Below are 24557 nucleotides of genomic sequence, written 5' to 3'. Positions count from 1 at the left end.
GCTCTCTCATTCGTTAAAGAGATTCACGATTTCAGCTATTGCCCATTCCATGGCTGGTACGGTGGCATGAACTTTGCCACAGAGTTGACAGCATCATGGCAGCCTGGGGGTCCTACCTCCCTGTTTTCTTCCTATGTTCCGTTCACTGCCCTATTTAAAACTTAAAAGAGTTTTAACTTAAACTTAACCTTTCAAATTTACTTATCATATGAAATATTAGGAAAATCGTACATGGAATGAAATACTATGTCAAAGCAAAGGTGTCGTTTCTATTTCCACCCCTTCCATCTCTTTTCCTACTCCATTTCCGGCTCTTCATTAGTATGACCAGAGTGGACATTCGGAAGAGAACTTTAACCGATCGGTGGCTAACGCAAATTTCTCAAATCTTCCCCTCCCGAATTCCTCTATACTCGGATGAACCAGGATGAACTCATTATAGAGGTTGTAGCCTGTGTAGCCCCTACAAAACTTACTAATTGCGCACCTGCCTAGCGGTCATAAAATGGAGAAGGGGTTAGGGGTAATTTGCCTACTTAGTAGTTCCAATTACACCTATCTTTGTGATGCCCTCCTGTGCAGTGGAAAAATTACTTTGGAGTTACCCTATGACATAACAGAGAAAATAAATGACAACAAACCCTATGATCACGCGCACGGCGTTCTTCCCACACAACAGAGCGTTAATTTATAGGCGCGGCAAATAACAAGCTTGGCGAAGTCGTTGGGCATGCCGCGTACGTGTCAGTGACGTCATATGTCTTTTACATACATTGCAGTCTATGCATAGCAAGTTACCTGTAATCTATTCAACGAAACGGTCAGCGCCACGAAAGTTTGCAAACAATTTTGTTGTCTACGCCTTCCTTTCGTTACTGGATTCGTCCGCACTTGTAAGTTAGTAGAAATGGTTCCTTGTTATCTATAGGAAGTATTTATCAACTTTTCATATCTGTAGAATACTTGTAAAACTTGATAATTGACTCGCAAACTCAACACGCTTTTGCGAGCTTAAACGCGGAAGACTGGGCAACTCTTATGTTGTGTTATTTGTGCGTGCTTGTTATACGTGTACGCAACTAACGCTGTAAATAAAGCACACTATTACCACCAAGTACCAGCTCAGTCTCAATTAATAACACTGTATGTATGATATGCAGTGCGTCCATCATAGTTCAGTTGCTGGTTGTTGTTTCACACGTTAGGTCGGTTGTAAGAGCTACGTTAGGTTGTTGTGAGAAAACTTTCCCAGTAAAGTAGCTGAAAAAGTGTTCTGAGATGATGGGTGTTAGTGGAAGGTCGTTAAAAGCTAGTCAACGTCGCAAAAGATCAGTAAGAAAATCGAACCTTTTACTAGTATTAGTACTAGTAGCCTAGACTTAGCCTAACATTTTTAACAAGTAATAGTTATTATTAGGTACCTAAGTTAGGCCTGTATCGATCTGAAATACATTTGGTGTGGCATATTGGCAGTGCTGCCACTATATATTGCTTTGCCAAACTGCCTAGGCTAGGTGCACTTGTACCTGTTCTTGTAAACTGACCCTAATGGCCTAAAATATGATAAAGCCTAAGCAGGAAATTGGGGATATGCAAGGCCTAGCCGAACTAAGGCCTACTTGCTAGTATTACTACTACTTAGTAGTATTTAGGCCTACAGTAAGTGGAGTCACCTGAATTAAGTGATCTAGGCCTAGTATATGTCTCGCAAATTGAAATTAAGCATTGCCATGAAAATGGTTGCTTCTAAACACCTCAGAAAAGTACATGATAAAGTTATAGATTACAATGCTGTTGAGACGGTGTCTTTTTCGTGTAGGAACCACAGTCAAGTTGTTTAGTTTACCAATAACAGTAAACAAGAAATCATTCTTCTCCACTATGACTTTGATTCTGGCAGCAAGAAAGTACAGGAAAAAACACTGTGACTTTGACTCCAGCCAGAGTATATACAGTATGTTGTATTAAGAACATTTATTCAGTAATACATCCTTAAAGGAATAACAAAGGCAGGGATCAAAGACAATTAATATTATTCAGTAACCTCAAAACTCTCTAATATACATTTTTTAAGTGAACCGCTTCCTGTTTGACTGAATAGGCTCGCTTTGAAAATAACCTCCTAAGCCCTCACCACAGTACACAGTAAGACGCCATTGATTATGTAATATGCTTGAAATTCCATATTGATGACGTCAGAGAGGAACAACTCTCGTTACAAAGTCATTTTCCATGTGGTAGACTCCCCGTGGAAAATATTCAGCAGTTGTTGCTAGGGCTAGAACTTAAGAAGGCCTTGCAATGTTTTATAAGCCCAATGTAGTGAAAATATTAAAGAGGCACCTGATGGTCTTAGTTACAGAAAAAAGAATTCTCTTTTCCTCAATTTTTGTTAAAAAGAAGGCCTAGGCTACGCTAAACAAGAACACTGAAGCTAGGCCTATTAAACGCTAAAGTAACAGTAACAATGTGGGCTGACTGTAACGTTAAGCATACAGTATGCCTTGCCAGACTAAGGCTTACTTCATATCCAATTCAAATGGAATGTTTCTTGTGTGGCCACGAATGTCGTTCCTCATCACTAAGGTAGCTTGTAGTACATGTACCTTTATTTTGGCAAACGGTTTCAAAGTCTGTATTGCCTGTTAAACAGCCTTCTGGGATGAAAGAGTCTTCGTAAAATTTGTGGCAACAAACACACTCCACACAGATGTACATGATTAGAACACTAGTAGACAGTAAAACTCCCCTTCGGCTGGATCATAGTCCCACTATTTTTGTTTTATATCAGTATAGAGTGATGGAGGCTGATACCAATAAATCATTTTATCTATTTGAGGGTATTAAGACTAGTGTCATAGAATCTGAATTTGATGTAAAGAACTAGTCATCCATCATACAAACAAAGAAAAAAAAGGAACACACCGTACTGATATGGTACATGACATTGTATCCTTGGACTGGAATAATATGAGGAAATAAGTTTGTAAATTCTGTAAGTTATCATCATACCGACTCCATAGAAACAAAAGGCTTGGAAAAGAGGGCAGGATAATATACATACTCTTCAGTTGACACGTACAGTCCTGACCATATTGTTACCTAATAACAGTAGGTCCCCTGTAATACACTCTGCTTGTTTCTCCATGGAATAGCATTTTATTTATTTATCTTTTTTCATTTCTAGATTGGCTAAATTGTAAGGTGTATCCTATGTTTATTCAGTATTCAATGCACAACCAAACCACCATGCTGCTGTATAGCAAAGATTATATACATTTGTGTATAGACTTGGATAGTATCCTTATTCTGAGAGACAATTATAGCCCTATATCTAATGTCTATGGTCAAGTTAGTGTTACCCCTGGTTATTTTTAGTCCATCATGACCTTGGATCCCTTGCCATGTCTTTAGTTCAAAGACAAAATGCTTAGCATTTGTTCAAGTCTAGCATAGCGTGTGGGCAAGACCATCTGTTGCACATTTTAACATTCAGTATAAAGGTAACATGTCCTTGTGCCAGTATGTCAGGCTGGTCTGCATAACCCTATAATTATCTATAGTGCAAATACACCTTCTTCTGACCTTCCAAATGCTTCATTCTAATCAAACAATGTCGTTAACCTTTTTCTCTTCTTATCTCACAGAAGCATCGGAGAAGGGAACCTCTTCACAACACTTTGAATGTCAACAACACTTACTCCTCATCAAATGAAATGGTAAGTTCAGTTACGATGTGGATTTGAATTATATATATGGGCGATTCCGTGAAAACAGGGACATGACCCCAAATTTTCAAAATCATTTCTGCAGCCATTTTTGGCTTCTAATATACTATAAACACATTTAGGGTCTAGGTTATGTACTTTTTTTTACAACTATACCATGTTCTTCTACCAAAAAATGCGAATACATGACTAATGTTGATATTTGAGGGAATATTTTAGGAAATAGTATTGATATTTCAAAGTCTCAGATTTCCATATTTGAAAGCACCCTAAATAAATTTGTTATATATGTATTGGTAGTGCCATAAGTGATGTATTAAAATATTAATCACAATTCCCCCAAACATTTTTGGTTTGTAGGCATATATGGCTGTAACGACACAGAGCTGATTTGAGAGCGTAATGCGAGTTACCGTGAGACCAAGTTTTTAACTTTTTTTTTTCACTGGAGCAAATAATTTCCTGCCATTTCATATTATGCTTCTAGTCAAAGTAAAGAGTATAAAAATAGTTGAAAGAATTAGAAATGTACTTAGTATATAGATGTAAAGAGCCATTGAAAACTGTAATGCGAGTTACCAGTAATGCGAGTTACCGCTGTAATGCGAGTTACCATATATTATTCCAATCTTACTTGCAGTACTACTGATTAACAAAACAATACAGCGCACTATATACTTATATAAGGTGTGCACAGTAGGTACTTCCTTTACCCAGAATGCACTGCAACCTCCATTACATCACATGTGACCCTTAGGACAGTTTCAACAGACATTGATGATTTTATCACCTGACCTTTGTGGAATCATGGACCTTCCAAGTTGCATTCAACTGTGACATCATGAAATGAGTAAATTTAGCATATTCTTTCTCCATTTTAACATTAGCATTTTCATGAGATATTAATTGCTATTTAGGACAAATTGTGAGAGCTTAGGCTATATTAGTCTGTAGCCTATCACAGAGTAATCTAGTTTGTTCAAGGATGGGCAAATATTGTAAATCATGACCATTATAATGTGCCTAACATCTTGATGGAAATTATACGATATGAAAACTGATGCTGCCAAGGGTGTGGGCACCTCAGAATAAGTGGGGTGGGCAGAGGGGATGGGGCGGACGGGGAGTTTGCATAGGGGAGGATTGGGGCCGCTGGGGGGGGGGGCAGGATTGCGGAGGCTTGGTCAGTTGGAATTGATTGGTGTGGTTTACCAAGTCAAATGTGTGTTCCCCAAATATCATGATGTGCAAACCCCTTTCCCCAATATGAGTGTCTTATCACTACAATGTGAAAATCAACCTTTACTCCAAAGCATTTCAAATCCCCAAATTACACAAAATAAGGCAGGCCACCGGATTTCACGGGAACGATCGATAACTGGAAATGGCCAAACCCCAGGGTCAAGGATGACAAAACTTTCTATCGACGAAGCCAGATGATAAGGAAGTTGGGAACGGCTTTGATTGCTAATAGTCGTGGCCAATTCAAGTTTGCATCAAAATTCTAATTTGATACAAAACACCATCCATTCAAGGTTATTTAGAATGGCCTACCACCATGCCCTCATACCACATGATGAAACATCTATTGTGTTATTGTTGATAATGTTATTTTACTGATAGAATTAGGGACAAGGATTGTTTTATTAGTTTCATGCTTTTCCTAAGAACCCTAAATACAAATTTTCAAAGGACCAATCACTAATTAACATGCCAAAGAAACTTTTCTTGTAATTCACTATAAGCTGTGAACCTGTTTAACTTTCAGTAGATGTTTTGAGACATTAAAATGGAAGAGGAGAGCTACCAGTTTGCATGGATTAGCTTGATTGGAAATTTGGATTGATAATAAAAGAGTGTACATTGCAATCTTGTTAGTCAACAATTTTGGATTAGCTTGATTGGAAATATGGATTGATTATTCAATAGTGTACATTGCAATCTTGTTAATCAACAATTCTTCAGTTGATTTTCTGATTCAATCAGCTTCGATTATTATTGATATAATTGTCAGGATGTTTTGCAAATTGTTGTTAAAAGTTTTGGAAAGAGTTTTACAGTTTCTAAGAGTTTCCAAGTGTTTCAAAAATGGCTTTGGAGCATATCTCTTTCAAAGAATTTGATGTATTAAGAGCAAAATAGATGACTGGAAAAGGTGTAATGCGAGTTACCGTAATGCGAGTTACCAGACTTTTCCCCCCTCCATACCATATCTGAAGTTGTTTCATATTTTCTACTGCTGATATATAAACATCAGTAGGGTAGATATCTTGTACATGTATGCAATTGAAGAAATCATTCTTTGTTTGAGCACGGTGCCATTTTGTACCGGTGCCAATTTTTCAGGTGTCCTTTTTCCGTAATGCGAGTTACCGATATTTGGAAGAGCACCATACATTAAGGCGAACGGAATTATAATTCTTGATAATTTCATATTGTAGCTATGAATGTTGGCTATAACACCACAGAAAATTGAGGAGCTACACTAACCCATATTCAAGCCACAGCACTTGGTTTATAAAAAAACAGCAAAAAGTGTAATGCGAGTTACCATGGAATCGCCCATATACAAATTGAAGCACTCCCACCCCTTCTTGCATTTTAGTCACTGATTTTTGACCATTTTACTAAACACTTCTGAGCATTACTTAAACTACAAGATTACAATTTATGAAAGTAAAATGTCATTTTTCTTTAATGAATCAATGGTACTTAAAGAGAAGCAAATGAGTTTGCCTCATTAAAGTTTATCACCCAGAATGTCTGGCATATCAGCTAATGTTTCCCCAGAATCAACAAAAAGGTGCTTAATCTTCTAAAGAGCATCCATGGATAAAATTGAGACTTATGTTAAGGTTCATCTGAAGGTTACATATGACAAACACCTCTTTCAAAATAATAAGAAAAAAACCCCCATGTTATTACACTTAGGAGATGTCCCGACCTTTGTTACAGAACTTCAAAGTTACTCTAGATAGTGAAATCTCTACCATCTTCTATGGTATGTAATTCATGGACACTGTTGTGAATGTCTCCTGTGCTTGTAAATAATTTGATTTACCATATGACCACACTTACTCTCCCTTTCTGTTAGCAGTGGCGATGGTAGACATTTGTAAGGGGGAGGGGGAGGGTGCAAAGAGGGAGCAAAATTTGGGAGGAAGTTCCAAATATGGATAATGCAAGCTGGTGTCATGGGGTCCCGGGACCCGCCATAGGGCCCAGGGGGGTTCATGCGGAAAAGCCTCCCACTGCCCGAAGCATTGTGGTTTTCACCATTATCAGAACATATATCAGCTTCAAATCATCAGTTTTGTTTTTTTGACTTGACAAATTTCATTTGGGGGGGGGGGTGGGGGCACACCAGGTTCTGGAGTTAGAACCATTGTACAAGAAATTTAAAATGTAACATGTGCTGCACAAAGGAATGTTTGTAAAGGTTTCAAAATTGTTTTGTGGACATACACTTTGGATTTTTTAAGTACAGTAGGTCGACTGAGGTGTTGTTAATATTATTCTTCAGTATATTTATGACTAAAGATGGGCGCAGAGAGAACAAATATTGTATTGTCTAGATGTTGTAGAGCTGTCCTGTCTATGCAAATTCATTGTAACTTTCTGGGTGCAAACATCGGTATTCCATTTTCCATTTATGCAGCAATTTCGCCCTCTTCTGTGTAATTTCCTATGCTTAACCAGTTAAATGATTTATTATTGGTAGCAAATGGTGACTTAAGACAAAAATAAGATCCTTCCTGCTGAAAGAGAGAGTGGAAAAAAAAAACACCCATAAGCTACTTATGAAGTATGAACTAAATTTTCTGACTTTTATATTGTTTTTCATTTCTCATTTACAGGAAGAAATTCATCTTAAGCGGCAAGTTCTTGATCATCACTCAGAACTTTTGTTGACATGGTGGGATGATAGTAAGAATCAGCAGGAGGGTCTACTCATCAGTTGTAAGTGTAAGAACAACTGTCCCCCTGTCTCGCCAAGTCCAGTCGCCTCTGTCCCTACACCCACCACCAGTACCAACTCTAGTTCGAACAACTCGGATAGCATTCTCTGGAGGGAAAAACTTAACATACGTTCATCTCCATTTGTCTCTAAGTTAATGGACTCTTCTTCGTGCAGTGGGGTCGCTCTTTACAATGACGCCAATGGCCTCAGTCAGCCTAGCCCTACCAGCAGTACGGCTAGTGCAAACCAATCGCAAGTCATTGTCATCCAACCGAAGCCATCAGTACCAAAGGTCAACGACATAAGTATTCGTACGTTATCGGATGAAAACTGGAGAAGTAAAAGACCTTACCCCTGCGATTATTGCGGCAAACCTTTCCGGACTTCCTATGAAAAACGGCGGCACGAAATGATTCACACTGGGGATAGACCGTGGAAGTGCACAGAGTGTAATAAGGCATTTGTTGATAGAGCCTGCCTGCGGAACCACATGAAGAAACGACACCTAGGCGTGAAGCCGTACAAGTGCTCATTCTGCGACATCTTGTTCTTTGACACTATGAATCGGGCCAAACACGAAAGAACTCACGAGGAACGACTAAAGGCTGCAAAACAGGAACGAGAGTTACTGCAAGTGAAACAGGAGCCAAGAGAGGGCGCTGCAGTGTCTATTGTGCAAGTTAAAGAGGAGGAAGAGGAGGAGGAGGATGAGATGGAGGAGATCAGAACCAATCAGCTGGACCAAGAAAACAACAGAGAAGAGGCAATTGTGAAAGAGGAGTCAAATCATCCAAGCGAGTCTAATGAAGTAGAAATGGCCGATGTATTTAACATTACAGTGATTCCAGATCAATCTAACACACATTCTTCAAGCGAAATTGGAAAACCTTCATAAAATATAGTTTACTTATTTTTATCAGTTGACACCAAAGTTATTTTTGTATAATATCACCGAAGTACAATTCTTTCGGGGTTTTTCTTCAACCCATATTTCTTCTTTCTTATCGTTAAACTATGGTTACATGAGGTAAATTGTAAAATAGAAAAGTTTAGGATCACCAGATATTTAGAATATGTATTGATTGAATTATGAGTTGAATAATTTCAAGTTGTTCAATTGAAATGTAAGATGTCAATTTCATCTTTGAGAGATAAAGTGCCTTAAGTAAATGGTCTTTGAAACTTTGGAATTTATTTAAGTTTAGTGTACAAGATTCAATATCTGCAGTTACCTGTTTTTGGAAGAATTGTAGGAGTGTTTTTTATTTATGAAAGAAAAGGGCGTAATCTAGTTTAGGTGTGTTAGATGAGATCTAGAGTTATGCATGGATTGGCCTCAATGGTAATTAATATTTTTCAGACGACTGGTTTTTTATCAACCAAGATTATTTACAAAGGATATTATCCCAGAAATATTAAGCATTCTCCAAACGTATGTACATATATTTTTTTAGAAATATAAGTGGAAGTTTTGTCTGGTTAAAATATTTGTTCAGTCATAACTAATCTTAAATGAAGCCCCCCAGATACCCCACAGCCCTCCCCCACACAACATTACCATCACATGCAGTGGGTTCATTTTACATTCATTTGAAAACCAAAGGAATTCCGTTGGATGGTGGTGTTGTGCGAGGGTATATGTATGTTACTCCTGAGCTTGATAACTGACAAACAACATTGTGGTTTAACCTCATATTTGGAATATGGATCCAGCTCAGTGAGTACAAGAACCTTTGTGCTGTTTGTGGCAGTCAAAGGTCTTTGAAGTCAACAGAAGTAAAACTGTGGAAACCTTGTACTCAGTAAATCATAAGGTTTATGGATAAAATTCAAACTTGATATGTCAGTCTCTTCAACATTGTTCAAAATTTGAAAACGTTGCAATGTTCTCATATATATCTATATATACATATATATCTATATATACATACATATCACTTGGTAAAAAATAAGGGCCTATGTTTTATCAAATTTTCTAACTGCTACTGAACCTTGATCAGAAGTTAGTTCAAACCAAGACACACCATTAGCCTTTTCCTCTTCAAGATCTATCCAGTTTGATTGTTACAGTACTAACTTGGTTACCGTTCTTTGATTCCATGCCAGAGGCAGAAGGAATCTATGCGAGGTGATGGCGTGTGTGTCTGTGTCAGACTGTGTGTGTGTGTATATGTGACACTTGCTTGTAAATACCATAAGTCAAAACATGGTGGATGAACTTCATACTTGGTATGTAGATCCGTCTTATTGAGTACAAGATCCCTATTCGTTTCTGTGAAGTTCAATGGTCATTTGGGGTCAACAGAGGTCAAAGTCTGAAAACTTTGTAAACAAGATAACTCAAAAAGTGCATCTGTGTTGAACTTCGTACATGATATGCAGATCCAGTTTGGTGAGTAAAGGAAGCCAATGGAAATTGGTGGAGGTCAAAGGTTATTTGCAGTCAACATTTAAGTGAAAGTTTTAAAATCATGTAAACACGGTAACTCAAGAAGTACGTCTTTTTTTTTAACTTTATACATAGTGTGTAGATCCAGCTTTGGGAGTGCAAGAGCCTTATTGATATTGGTAGATGTCAAAGGTCAAATTAGCTCAACAGGTGCCAAAGTTTGAAAGCTTTCAAACATGATTACTCGAAAATTAAAGCTACAATTGATTTGTGCATTCTCCATTGCAATGATTTTCTTTTTTTTTTATACATACAGTACTTTGGTCAAGTTCAGTTTAGTTTTGAGAACGGGCTTTACAAGTCTTCAACAGAATATACGGTCATCCAGGAAATGAAATTTGCTTCAATCTGTTGATAATCTTTAACACACTCACTTTAAGACACTTAGTAGGCCCTTATCAGTTATCTCAATTGGACGCAAAATTTCAAATTTTCTCTATGATGTAAACTAGATGACTATTGCTTTGAATTACTTGTGAAGATATTTCACAGTGTATAAACTATGTCATGTGTAGCTCTCATTTATTAATAATAATTATTAAGGGATGGTTGCAAGGTGGCAGAGCTGAGTTTATTAATTCATCTATGTATCTATACCTTCACACAGGAAGACTTTTCTTTCAGGACATTGAAACAGTTTGGAATAACAATTCTTTACTGTAAAATCCTAATACCAGTGAAATGAAATGATTGAAACCCGCAAGGGAGTGCTACAAATAAGAGGTGGGAATCTCTGATCTTTTCTGGTTGTCACTTAATTCTTTTACAAGTTTAACTCACTTGCTCTAACAAGGAATCACAAAGCCAACTGGCTTTCTGGTTCGGCTAGACAACTGTTATTGGATTAAGAAATCTTCAGGTTTTAATGCAAAGTAACTGCTTTCATACAGAATTCACCCAGTATCAATTCTAGAACACTTCCCGAGGACTGTTTATTCATGGACAGGTGACATACTTCAGTAAGTCTATAGGTGACATCACAATGCTTTGAAGTTTCGTGGATTTTTTTTTAATTAACTTATATCGAATATTATAATTGTTACCAAATGGTGGTATTATTTTCATTAACTTACAGTTTTACACCACCAAGAAAATGCTAAACTTAAGAACAAAGAGAAGAGTCATCGCAAATGTTTTGGTTCGTAGAGCCGCTATAACAAACTACCTATTAGATATGTTTGGCCGCTTTTTGAGCAAACTTTCGATATCAAACAACAAAGAAGCTGCCTGTTGTTCTTATTTTGGGGAGTTGTTTGTCACGAGCAACTTTGGTTTTTTTTCTTATTTAATAAAATAATGAAATGAAAGTTTCCATTTACACTTTAAGTTGTCGGTAAGTTATACGCAAAGTAGGATGGTACAGTATGTGGTAACCTTGCGATATTTTAGATTAAAGGCTTTTTTTAAAGGAAAATGGTAAAGACAATCTATCTGATTTTTCTCTGTGGTTTACTTATGTCCTTCAGTTTGGTGATCTCATTAAAGCTTTAAATAGACTTCACCAAAGTGGAATAACTGTAAGTCAAAAATGAGCTACTGCTTTAAAATGGATAGCCACCCAAAGAAATATACCACTCGGTATCCCCCGTATGCATCATGTAGCTGCTAAACATAGTAAAATAACTGCGTTCAAAGCCGAGATCATTAAAATGCTCGCAAAAAGGGTTAATAATTCGTAACGTCATGCATTCATAACTGTGTACTGCATAATTCCGGTAAATGTATAAAATAATTCATGAAAGTGCCTCAAAAGACGCTATTGTTGTTTCCTTTTCGCCATTTTCGTTGCGGTTGTGCGTTCATAAAAGTGGTCACAATTTCACTTTCATGCACAGCAACAACAGTGTCTAGAGTTACCATATACCACCCTTTTCTGTTAAAAAATGCACCCGTTCTTTATGCCCATGACGGCCAGAGAAATTTTATCTACTTGGACCTAAGTTGCCCTCAAACATATTAGGAAATCAAATAAAGGTCACTCATGTTAAAACTTAAAGAAGTTTACTGCCACATGTAACAGTGTTTTTTCCTCTCTTACACACTAAATTCTCTTAAGTGAAGACTCTTTATTTCTAGGAATAAGAAGGGGCTGATACTCCAGGAGATTCTTTTTGAAAACTTCAAACAAATTTAAGAATGTTAATTTTGGAGGGTAATACTGGTGGCCTTTAATTCCAAAACTTAAAGACTTAAAGGATCTTAGGAGATATTACGGTAACTCGTGTTGCTTCCCTCCCCCTTTCCCCAGGAGAAGATCTATTAATTCTCTTAGTAACAGTCGCAGCGCAAACCAGATTCACAGGGCAGCGCCAGCTCGCTCTCGGCGATGGACGTTTTTTTTTACATCGTTCTGGTCCGGATTATGAGAAGAGGGCAGGCTTCAATGGCAGTATAGTGGCCGCCTTGTATGTGTTTGCTTCACATTATCAAACTGAAAATCGAGTGAGGCAAGAAATGATGACTAGGGCAGTTAACGTGAAGTACTAATAGGACATTCGTTACGAATATGCCCTTTCCTTATCCCTCCCCTTAATAATGTATGGTTCTCGTTCACCTGCAAATATATATGTATATGCCAGTACATATGTAACCGTGTTACTTTGGGGTTATTTAGGGGTGGGAGGGGAGTTAAATATAGCAGTGGTAACTATCCATCGAGATTTTCATTCGTTAAAGAGATGTGACAATTTCAGATATTTCTTATTTAATGGCGGGTAAGGTGGCATGTATAGAGTTGACGGAAACAGTCTGGGACCTACCTCCCTCTTTTCTCCCTCTTTTTCTTCCTCTTTTCCCGTTGCCCGCCCTTTTGTATAATTATCTGGCATTAAAAGCAATGTCTAAGGAAAGGTACCGTTTCGATTTGTAACACCCCCTCCCCCTCCACTCCTTCCCATGAGAGCCATAGACATTCAAATCTCGCTAACTAGTGAAGGCCAATGGGACTTCTATGGTGGAAGGAAAATGATCGCTAGGTGCCTTCAAACAGACCATTGGCCGAATCTCGACTCGATAGTCCTAAAATAATTTTGAGAAAGCCAACGTGATGCGTCAAAACTACCCCGAAACCATGGAAGGCTAGATCGAGAAAGGCTAAGCTGGGCTTGTGGAGAATGAAGGCAAGGATGGCACAACTTGGAACTAACCTCATCATCGACTCCTTCGCCCTCACAATGATAATTTCCAAGTGGAGTGCGATTTTGCAGCAAATGGAAGAACAATCCATTAAACGAATGTTATATTGATGAGAAGAGGCAAGATTAATATTTAGTATCGTTGGCGTCCTCGGATTTAGGCAGCAACTATAATTACATGATTCGCGGACACAGAGGTGATGTTCCATCAGGTCCATGGGGTTGCCTGGTGGAAATTTAAACGCTACGCCGTTTGAGTACAGTGCAAATATTCGGTGCCAAATCACGGCGCCCAGCTTGTGCAGGCAATGCACTACAATGCACAGCAGAGGACAAAGAAACACGTAGACCCTGTAGGTGAGAGGCCAACAAATCTACCAGAAACAACTTTTGTGTACGACGTCTCCTCGGTCGACGATGCGGCCATCGCAATACAACTCGTGCAGCGTCTCAGGAACATCCGGAGTGATGGTGGCTTCAGGCTTACTAAGTGGCTCAGTAAATGATCGCGCTGTTCTTAACAGTATCCCAGAATCTGAGCCCAAACAATATTTACCAGTCTAGAACTGTTTCCAACTTAAAGAACACTCGAAGAAAGTTGGAATGCAGAACTGACAACAAGTTCGGTTTCGAAGTGTCATTACAAGACAAATACAAGACAATACAAATCAACAACAGGTTCGATTTAGACCCCTTGTAGCTGGTTTTACAGCCCCATTAATATGTTCTCATTGCGCGATCCCTCCTTCAAATGATAATCAAGGGATTTAATTGGGATGAACCCTTAACAGATGAAGAACTTGTGACGTGGAAGGAGTGGCTCAAATTTGCGTCTCTTCTTCGTCTGTTCAAATAAGATAAACCAAAAAGTACCCAGGTCCACATTCTTTGTGCCGCGTCGCAGAGAGGATATGACGCTATGGCTAGGATGACGAAGTAGCCTGTTTGTTTGTCCAAGGCTAGGCCAAAGTTGGTCCAAAACGCCTATCTATTTCTAGGCTCGAGTTGATGGATGCCGTGCTCGCTGTAACACTGAGCAGAACAATTATACAATAGATATCGATAATACCACATTTTGGTCAGATTCCATGATCGTTCTGGGGTACATTCGCAATGAGGAGAAACGGTTTAAGACCTTTGGTGCAAATAGGGTGACATGTCCAAGATTCATGAAGGCTCCACTCCAACACAGTGGAGAAATATAGGCTCAAAGGAGAACCCCGCCGATTATGGGTCGGCGGGTTCTAATGACTCAAAAACGTGGCTCTCTGGACCAAGCTTTTTGTTGGATGGAGAATTTTCGAAATTCTCATCGTGGACCAAGTTGTGCAAAGTTTCAGCTTGGGTTCTTTGCATTGTTGATAAGTCTAGATGTGTAACGTCAACTAGTATCGGCAATCTGTCTGTTTCGGAAACCGATACGAGTAAAACCACATAATTGCATCGATGCAAAAATCTGCATTTACATTTGGCAGCATGACCAACAATTGTTCAAACTCAAATATGTTCTCCTTGAAAAATTGCTCAGTGTGGTTGGCCGTCTTGACAATGCTGATTTGAGAAACGATGCCAAGCACCCAATCATCTTACGTCCTAAAGGCGAAGTAACCACACTTGATATCAAAATTTCTACGAGTCAGTTGGACATGGTGGTTTGGTTTTGACACTAACTGCAAAACGTTTTGGCTAGGAACGGTCGAAGAGTACATGTGTTGTTTTTCCGCGAATTGCTTGCAAGACCAGCCAAACAAGTAATTACCACATTGCCGTTGAGAGTTTTCGTCAGACAAACCTCCTTTCAGTGCTTTCAGCGCAGCTAAACACAATGTAGCTCGTGGAGCGTCTACAGCGCGACAGCGTCTAGAGCGCGACGCGTGGAGCGTCTAGAGCGCGCGTGAAGTACACGACCATATACCCTACACGATTGGACTACATTCAGTTAAGGATAATTTAAAATGTGATTCATTCTTAAGACGGTATGCTCGGTACCGAACGATTCTTGACGTAAGTATTTCGGATGCCAACAATTCATGTACTTATTTTTCTTCCGTTTCTTTTCCTTTCTTCCTTTCCTATCTTACTGATGTAATGTTATTGAGTGACTGAAGTACTGTTTCCGAGAAATTTGATGCTAGTTTGTTGATATTTCTGGTTATTCGAGATGAATTGATTCAGATGTATGGATTCAGATGTACTGATACAAAATTACTGATTCGAACAGTTGTACGGATTAGAGAAACTTTCTTTCAAATCATTTTGCGTTGTTTGAATTTGGCATGACGAGGGTTTACAAATATGACCAGAGTGAACATTCGGAAGCAAATTTCAAAGGGTGTGAAGACTCGCGCAAAAAGAACGTCTAATGCCGGTCATTTGACCTAGTTTCGAATGAGGTGTAACAGAAGTGTTAAACACCACCATCGATCCCAGAAAATCCACACACAGATTGCTACCGTCGGTAATTAGACACTAGTGTACAGTCAGTACATACAGCTGCGGTCAATACCCACAGCACAGTTTACAAACGATACAGCGATGGACATCTCAGGTTCAGCTTAAGATATAACAATAAAGGTATCACTTTTCATTACTGTCTGCATGTTGTAGCGACACGAACAAAACGTCACTTGCAAGCAAGAGAAAGTTAACTATTTCAGATGGCCGCATGCACGCGGTTTGGGGTGAGTCTTCAATGCCTTTAACCGATCGGTGGCTAACGCAAATTTCTCAAACCTTCCCCTCCCAAATTCCCCTACACGAATGAACTAAATATATAGGTTGTAGTGCTGTACATATTATACCAATTTCAAGAAGCCGTATAATACATCTAGTCCTGCAACTTTACTGTATATCCCCTACGCAACATTGAACAACTTTTGTTGGAGTCTCCGCTATATAAGACTAGTTATTATTATTATTATTATTATTATTATTATTATTATTATTATTATTATTGTTATTGTTATTATTATTATTATTGTTATTATTATTATTATTATTGCGCCCCTGCCTATCGGTCATAAAACGATAACGTTAACGCTTTGTCCTGGCACAGTGCTTTCCAAGTCTAAGTTTTCCTCAGTCTGTAGGCCTATAACATTTCCCGTATTCAATTTAATGGAGGAGGGGTAAAGGGATATTACTTTGTAGTTCCAAAACCCGTATATTGTCATCCCCTCCTGTGTAGTGGAAAAATTACTTGGAGTTATCCTATGAGTAGTAGTAGTAGTAAGTTGAGTCTCGTCTATCCGACATGCTCAGTGATTAACCTCCGCCACGTATCACGATCTTGCGCAAGGTTTATTGCTTCTTCGAAATTGTTAATATTAATGTCCTTGAATTGCGATTTTATTTTTCCAAGCAATGTAGTCACGGGCCTTCCAACTGGTTTAGCAGTATGTCTCAGTGCTTCTCTTAAAGCAACCTTTGCTGGAGCGTCCTCTTGGAGTCTTGCTACATGACCGAAAAATCTCAATCTTCTATGTGCGACTATCGATGACCAAGGTGTTTGGTTGGTTTCGTTGTAGAGCTCATCATTTGATAACCAATTATTATTGGTCCATCTAATGTTGAGGATATTTCGAAGTAGTCTCCTTTGAAAAGTGTCAATTTTGCGATCAAGATCCTTCGTTGTGCCCCACAGTTCGCAATTGTACAAAAAAATACTCTTTAATAAAGTCTCAAAGATCCTAAGCTTAATTTTCCGGCTTATGTTTTTGCTTTTAAAAATGCTTGACAGTGTGTTGAAAGCACCGTTGGTTATACCAATTCTTCTGTTAATGTCTTCTTCGGTCCCCAGCAAGCTTCCAACATATTTACATTTCTTCCAACTGTCATTTCCTTTTCTTGTGATTGTAAATTTCTCAGTTTTTGTGCAATTGATTTTCAGATTTCTTACTGCCAGTTTGTCAGAGACTCGTTTTTCGATGTCTTGCAGTATATGCTGACCAGTTGATGCCCAAGAGATATCATCAGCGTATTGTTGGTCTACTGTGAAAAAAGAATTAGTGGTGGTAGTGCTGTAATCATGATCAACTAACTGCGATGGCAGGATAACTGCATCGATATCATTATCATCTGATTTCATAGAGTTGGCTAGATAAGTTATAAAAAATAGTGCACTTGCACTATCTCCTATGACATAACAGACAAATACATGACAACAAACCCATAATCACGCACACGGCGTACTTCCCACACAACAGAGCGTTAACTTATAGGCGCGGCAAATAACAAACTATGTTAGCATAAGTCAGTTGGGCGCCGCGCCGCGTACGTGTCAGTGACGTCCTATGTATTTTACATACATTATACTGGTGCTATACGTAGCAAGTTCCCTCCAGCAAGCTCTAATCAACGAAAGCGCCACGAAAGTTCGCAAACATTTTTGTTGTCTACGTATTCCTTTCGTTACTGGATTCGTCCGCACTTGTAAGTTAGTAGAAATAGATCCTTGTTATCTATTAGTATTATGCTGTTTATCAACTTAATGTATCTAGTATTCTTGTAAAACTTGATAATTGACTTGCAAACCCAACACGCTTTTGCGAGCTTAAACGCGAGCAACTCATTTTTTTTTTTTTTCTGCGTGCTTGTTATACGTGTACGCAAATAACGCTGTAAATATAAGCGCTATACTACCAGCTCGGTCTCCACTAATAACACTGTATGATAATGCAGTACAGTTCGTCCATCATAATCCAGTTGTTGGTTGTTGTTTCACACGTTAGGTTGCTTGCCGAGTGTTAAGTTAGGCTGTTGTAAGAAAACTTCGCCAGTGCAGTAGCAAAACAAGTGTTCTGAAATGATGGGTGTTAGTGAAAGGTCGTTAAAAGCTAGTAGACGTCGCAAGAGATCAGTAAGAAAATCGGACTTTTTAGTAGCTTAGACTTAGTTACACTAACACTGCAGTACACTACAGTAACAATTACGTACCCTAGGCCTAAGTTAGGCTTGCACCGATATGAAAATAAATATGGTGTGGCACATAGGCAGTGCAGCCAATATATATATTACTAGTAAGCCAAAGCGTCTAGGGTAGGTGCACTTGTAACCTGTCCATGTAGACAGTCCCTGTTGGGACAAAATATGATTAGGCCTAAGCAGGCAATGAGGGATAAGAAAGGCCTAACTTAGGCCCTAGCCTACTGCAAATATGGACTTAGGCTAGCCTAGTCATACAGTATCCTGTAGTAAGGAATCTAGAACAGGCAAAATCTTTCAAATTGAAATTTGGTATCGCTATGATAATGGTTGCTTCTCAACACCGCAGAAAATGACTTGATAAAGTTGTTTATAGATTACCATACTATTGAGAAGGTCTATTTTTCGAGTGGAGACACAATCATGTTGTTTAGTTTTACCAATAACAGTAAACAAGAAATCATTCTTCTCCACTATGACTGTGGCAGCAATGTGTACAGTATAAAACACTGTGACTTTGACTCCAGAAAAAGTACCATGTTTGGCAAGATGTTATTGTTCTGCATTCTATCATGTATTAAAGGCATTGAAGAATCACCCCAAATCGCGTGCCGCACTCTGAAAAAGTTAACTCTGTTGCTTGCGAGTGAAGTTTTTTTCTTGTCGCTACAAAATGCAGACAGTCTTTTATCTAGACCTGAGATGTTCATCACTGCTATGTACACTGTGTTGTGGGTTTTGACCGTAGCTGTATATATTGACTGTACTATAGTGTCTAATTACCGACGGTAGCAAGCTGTGTGTTTAATTTCTGGGATCGATTGCAGTGTCTAACACTTCTGTTACACCTCTTCAAAACTAGGTCAGATTACCGGCATGAGACATTTCTATGTGCGCGAGTCTTCACACCCTTTAAGAAATAATTATGCAGTAATACAACCTAAATGTTCCTAATAATTCTTCCCCACTGCAACACAGACTCCAGCCAAAAAGTACAGAAATAAACACAGGAAGAATCTCCTGCTTGACAAGGTGTAAATATTCTGCACTTTAGTTATTTGTTCTAAAAAATGTGACATAAAATAAAAATTAAAAAAACTAACACTTCACAGGGATAAAAGAAATCATTCTTCTCCACTGCGACTCGGACCCCAGCCAAAACAGAAAAAATTAAGAAAAATTCAACACCAAATCAAGCTAGCATATCCTGTTCAACAAGAGTTAGTGTTCGGCAATTATGTGCCACTCTCAAATATGTGTCCTTCTCAACGGTGTTGATGAAGTAAAACTGTACATGTAACTATCCACCTTCAACTCATCAGTGTCACTCCCAATGCTTCTCCAACTCCAGCACAAAACAATAGTAATAATTGTCAGTGGATTTTTCTTGAGAGTTTTTCTTACCTTTTGGTTGTCTGAACAGCAGAATTAGTTATCCTAAAAATTGAGGCCAGAAAACAATGACTGACGAATTTGTACATTACAAGTTTGGTGAATAGAACAGCTGTGGTACTGTTAAAGTTGTTTTATGTCAAATTTCATGATCTCCAAAGTGAACGAGGGTGAAACCATTTTATCATTTAATCTATTTAAGGGTATTAAGTTCCAATGCAATCTGAATTTGACTTAAAGAACTAGTCATCAATCAAACAACCTCCTTTGCTAAGTTTGGTCTTCCAAACAGAAGTTTTGGTCTTCCCGGAAGACCATTAAACATTTGGCCCTGATTCTCAATACTCACATAAACAAAGAAATATTTCATCTCTACTGTGATTCCGATGCTAGTCAAAGGAAGAAGAAAAAGGAACACACCGTACTGTTATGGTACATGACATTTTATCCTTGGACTGGAATAATATGAGGAAATAAGTTTGTAAATTCTGTAAGTTATCATCACTCCGACTCAGACATAGAAACAAAATGCTTGGATGAGGGCAGCATATTATACTCTTCAGTTGACACGTACAGTCCAGACCATATTGTTGCCTCTTCACAGTAGGTCCCCTGTAATGCACTCTGTTTGTTTCTCCTTGGAATAGCATTTTATTTATTTATTTATTTTTCATTTTTTCATGTCTTAATTATAAGGTGTATCCTATGTTTATTCAGTATTTAAACTGCTACCAAACCACCATGCTGGTGTATTGCAAATATTCTAGACATTTGTGTACAGACTAGGTTCATATAATTATTCTGAGAGACAAGTTTAGCCCTATATCTGGTCAAGTTAGTGTTACCCCTTGTTATTTTTAGTCCATCATGACCTTGGATCCCTAGTCTTTAGTTCAAAGACAAAATGCTTCTAGCATTTGTTCAAGTCTAGCATAGTGTGGCACATTTTTAACATTCAGTAGGTAACATGTTCTTGTGTCAGTATATCAGGCTGGTCTGCAAAACCCTATCATTATCAATTACAGTATGTGCAAATGTACCTCTTTCTGATCTTCAGTGATTCATTTTAATGAAGCAATGTTGTTAACATTTCTCTCTTCTTATCTCACAGAAGCATCGGAGAAGGGAACCTCTTCACAACACTTTGAATGTCAACAACACTTACTCCTCATCAAATGAAATGGTAAGTTCAGTTACGGTGTGGATATGAATTATATATCCAAATTGAAGCACCCCCACCACTTCTTGCATCTTAGTCACTTATTTTTGACCATTTAACCAAACCCTTCTGAGCAGTAATCAAACTGTGAATATCTCCTGAGCTTCTAAATAATTTGATTTTATCATATGACCAAACTAGACATTTGTTAGGGGGTGGGCACAGGAAACAACAAAATGTGGGTAATGCAAGCTGGTGTCAGAGGTTCAAGCGCAGAGCCGTGGGATCCCGGGCCTGCCATAGGGTGGGGTCAAGGGGTAAAAGACCCTCAGAAGCATTGCGGTTTTCACTGTTTGCAGAAGTTATATCAGCTTCAAATCACCACTATTTATGTTTCCTTAGACAAATATCATTTTGGGGGTCACCAGGTTCTTGGGGCATCGATCATTTGGCGACACCACTGTCTGTGAGAGGTCAATTCAACACGTCATGCTGTCTTTTATGTGGTCTTTTGTCACAGACTTCCAATAATGTCCACACTGAATTGAATTATATGCCTACATGGCAACTGTGTTACTTTGCAGCAGGAGTTCATGAATGCATGGCCAACATCAGATTATTACATTACAGTACAAGATATTGAATATGTTACTGCACAAATTAATACTTTCCTTCTTTAGTGGACATACACTTTGGAATTTTACTCTGTCATGATACAAACTTCATCAACCTCCAAAGTAGACACTATGCAAACTGTTTTCCCTATGTTATGGTCTTAGATTTCATCAGGGCTTATTTTTAGACAAGACAAATATTAAAGATGTCTCTTGTTCAGCTGTCCCTTATATTGTTGATATTGAGCAATAGTGCTCAAACTGTCAACATTAACAATGCCTGCTATCTTTTTTGCATATATATGTAAATGAAATTACAGTATATAAGTTAAACTAGGCCAGTTAATACAGTAAGATGGATTTACAGTATTTGAAAACTGTTAGAAGCTGTCAAGTACACAGCCTGCAGTAGGTCAGTTGAGGTGTCTTTTATATATCATTCTTCAGTATATTTATCACTATAGATGGGCGCAGAGAGAACATATATTGTAGTGTCTAGATGTTGTAGAGCCATCCTATCTATGCAAATTCATCGTAACTTTCTGGGTGCAAACATTGGTTTTCCATTTATAATGTAGCAGTTTTGCCCTCGTCTCTATAAATTTCCTTTGCTTAACCAGTTAAATGATTTATTATTGGTAGCAAATGGTGATTTAAGACAAAAATAAGATCCTTCCTGCTGAAAGTGAAAGAGAGAGAAATAAAAACAACCCATTAGCTACTAATGAAATATGAACTATTTTTTGAATTTTTTGAATTTTCTGACTTTTTTCTTGTTTTCTTTTCTCATTTACAGGAAGAGATTCATCTTAAGCGGCAAGTTCTTGATCATCACTCAGAACTTTTGTTGACATGGTGGGATGAGAGTAAGAATCAACAGGAGGGTCTACTCATCAGTTGTAAGTGTAAGAACAACTGTCCCCCTGTCTTGACAAGTCCAGTCGCCTCTGCCCCTACACCCACCACCAGCACCAACTCTAGTTCGAACAACTCGGATAGCATTCATTTGGGAGAAAAATTTAACATTCATTCATCTCCATTTGTCTCTAAGTTATTGGACTCTTCTTCGTGCAGTGGGGTTGCTCTTTACAATGACGCCAATGGCCTCGGTCAGCCTAGCCCTACCAGCAGTACGGCTAGTGCAAACCAATCGCAAGTCATGGTCATACAGCCGAGGCCATCGATACCAAAGGTCAACGACCTTAGTATTCGTACATTATCAGATGACAACTGGAGAAGTAAAAGACCCTACCCCTGCGATTATTGCGGCAAACCTTTCCGGACTTCCTATGAAAAACGGCGGCACGAAATGATACATACTGGAGATAGACCGTGGAAGTGCACAGAGTGTAATAAGGCATTTGTTGATAGAGCCTGCCTGCGGAACCACATGAAGAAACGACACCTAGGCGTGAAGCCGTACAAGTGCTCATTCTGCGACATCTTGTTCTTTGACACTATGAATCGGGCCAAACACGAAAGAACTCACGAGGAACGACTAAAGGCTGCAAAACAGGAACGAGAGTTACTGCAAGTGAAACAGGAGCCAAGAGAGGGCGCTGCAGTGTCTATTGTGCAAGTTAAAGAGGAGGAAGAGGAGGAGGAGGAGATGGAGGAGATCAGAACCAATCAGCTGGACCAAGAAAACAACAGAGAAGAGGCAATTGTGAAAGAGGAGTCAAATCATCCAAGCGAGTCTAATGAAGTAGAAATGGCCGACGTATTTAACATTACAGTGATTCCAGATCAATCTAACACACATTCCGCAAGCGAAATTGGCAAACCTTCATAGAATATTATTTACTTATTTTTACCAGTTGACACCAAAGTTATTTTTGTATAATATCACCGAAGTAAAATTCTTTCGGGTTTTTCCTCAACCCATCATCCTTCTTTCTAAAGATGATGTTGTTAAACTATGGTTATCTGAGATAAATTGTAAAATAGAAAAGTTTTGGATCACTGGATATTTTGAGTATGTATTGATTGAATTATGAGTTACTTAATTTCAAGTTGTTCAAATTAAACTGTAAGATGTCAATTTCGTCTTTGAGAGATAAAGTGCCTTAATTAAATGGTCTTTGAAAATTTATTTAAGTTTGTGTACAAGATTCGATATCTGCAGTTACATGTTACTAGAAGAATTGTAGGGGTGATTTTCATATACGAAAGTATTATAGCTTAGGTAGGTTTGGATGAGATCTAGAATTCTGCATTGATTGGCCTGGTTGGTAATTAATTTTTGTCAGACGACTGGTTTTATATCAACCAAGAATATTTACAAAGGATATTATTCCAGAAATATTAAGCATTCTCCAAACGTATGTACATATATTTTTTATAGGAATATCAGTTTTCACATTTTGTCTGGTTAAAATATTGTTCAGTCGTATAAATAATCTTAGATGAATTTCCCCTCCCCCAGATACCCCACCCCTCCACACACAACATGACCATCACATGCAGTAGGTTCCATTTACATTCGTTTGAAAACCAAAGGAATTCCATTGGATGGTGGTGTTGTGCGAGGGTACATGTAGGTTACTCCTGAGCTTGATAGTTGACAAAGAACATCATATTAACCTCATATTTGGAATATGGATCCAGCTCAGTGAGTACAAGAACCTTTGTGCTGTTTTTGTCGGTCAAAGGTCATTTGAAGTCAACAGCAGTTAAACTGTGGAAACCTTGTACTCAGTAAAACATAAGGTTTATCTTGGATGAAATTCAAACTTGTTATGTCAGTCTCTACTCGTGCAAGAACATTTGATAACATTGAACCAACCTTGTTCAAAGATTGACAACATTGCTCTTATTTTTATGGTATTATATAGAGTGGTATCTTAATAGCACTTTCAAACCAACTACACAACTGTAATTGGATTAAGAAATCTTGAGGTTTTAAATGGAAAGTTACTGCTTTGAAGCAGAATTCATCCAGTATCAATTTTGAAACACTTCCAAAAATAGAAATGAAATATTTTTTTTTATTTCCTATATATTCAAGTATGGTTCATGGACAGGTCTACATACTTCAGTAAGTCTATGGTAACATCACAATGCTTGGAAGTTTAGAGGATTTTGTTTATAAACGTATATTTTATGAAAGTGTATAATTGTCACCAAATATTGGTATTATTTTCATTACTTTACAGTTTAACACCACCAAGAACATGTTAAACTTAAGAACAAAGAGA

General features: G+C 38.2%; 2 protein-coding genes across 4 annotated transcripts; both read left to right on the top strand.

The window, feature by feature from the left end:
* The first annotated feature begins 749 nt into the window (after positions 1 to 749).
* LOC139975002 (uncharacterized) lies at positions 750 to 11892 on the top strand. Of its 2 annotated transcripts, none has more exons than XM_071982593.1 (3): positions 750 to 893; positions 3648 to 3719; positions 7586 to 11892. In XM_071982593.1, exons 1-3 carry the CDS (start codon positions 783 to 785, stop codon positions 8582 to 8584), a joined length of 1182 nt encoding a protein of 393 aa, XP_071838694.1. In that variant the 5' UTR covers positions 750 to 782; the 3' UTR covers positions 8585 to 11892. The 2 variants fall into 2 exon arrangements, with proteins under 2 accessions (XP_071838694.1, XP_071838702.1); XM_071982601.1 differs by lacking the exon at positions 750 to 893 and adding an exon at positions 1130 to 1332.
* A 5720-nt stretch (positions 11893 to 17612) lies between these two features.
* LOC139975016 (uncharacterized) lies at positions 17613 to 23327 on the top strand. 2 transcript variants are annotated; one of them, XM_071982619.1, is made up of 3 exons: positions 17613 to 17703; positions 20699 to 20770; positions 22157 to 23327. In XM_071982619.1, exons 2-3 carry the CDS (start codon positions 20768 to 20770, stop codon positions 23150 to 23152), a joined length of 999 nt encoding a protein of 332 aa, XP_071838720.1. In that variant the 5' UTR covers positions 17613 to 17703; positions 20699 to 20767; the 3' UTR covers positions 23153 to 23327. The 2 variants fall into 2 exon arrangements, with proteins under 2 accessions (XP_071838720.1, XP_071838711.1); XM_071982610.1 differs by lacking the exon at positions 17613 to 17703 and adding an exon at positions 17971 to 18130.
* Positions 23328 to 24557: the final 1230 nt, after the last annotated feature.

Source organism: Apostichopus japonicus, chromosome 2, assembly GCF_037975245.1.
Source record: "Apostichopus japonicus isolate 1M-3 chromosome 2, ASM3797524v1, whole genome shotgun sequence".
Classification (NCBI taxonomy): Eukaryota; Metazoa; Echinodermata; class Holothuroidea; order Aspidochirotida; family Stichopodidae; genus Apostichopus; species Apostichopus japonicus.
This window is presented reverse-complemented; position numbering and strand designations above follow the sequence as displayed.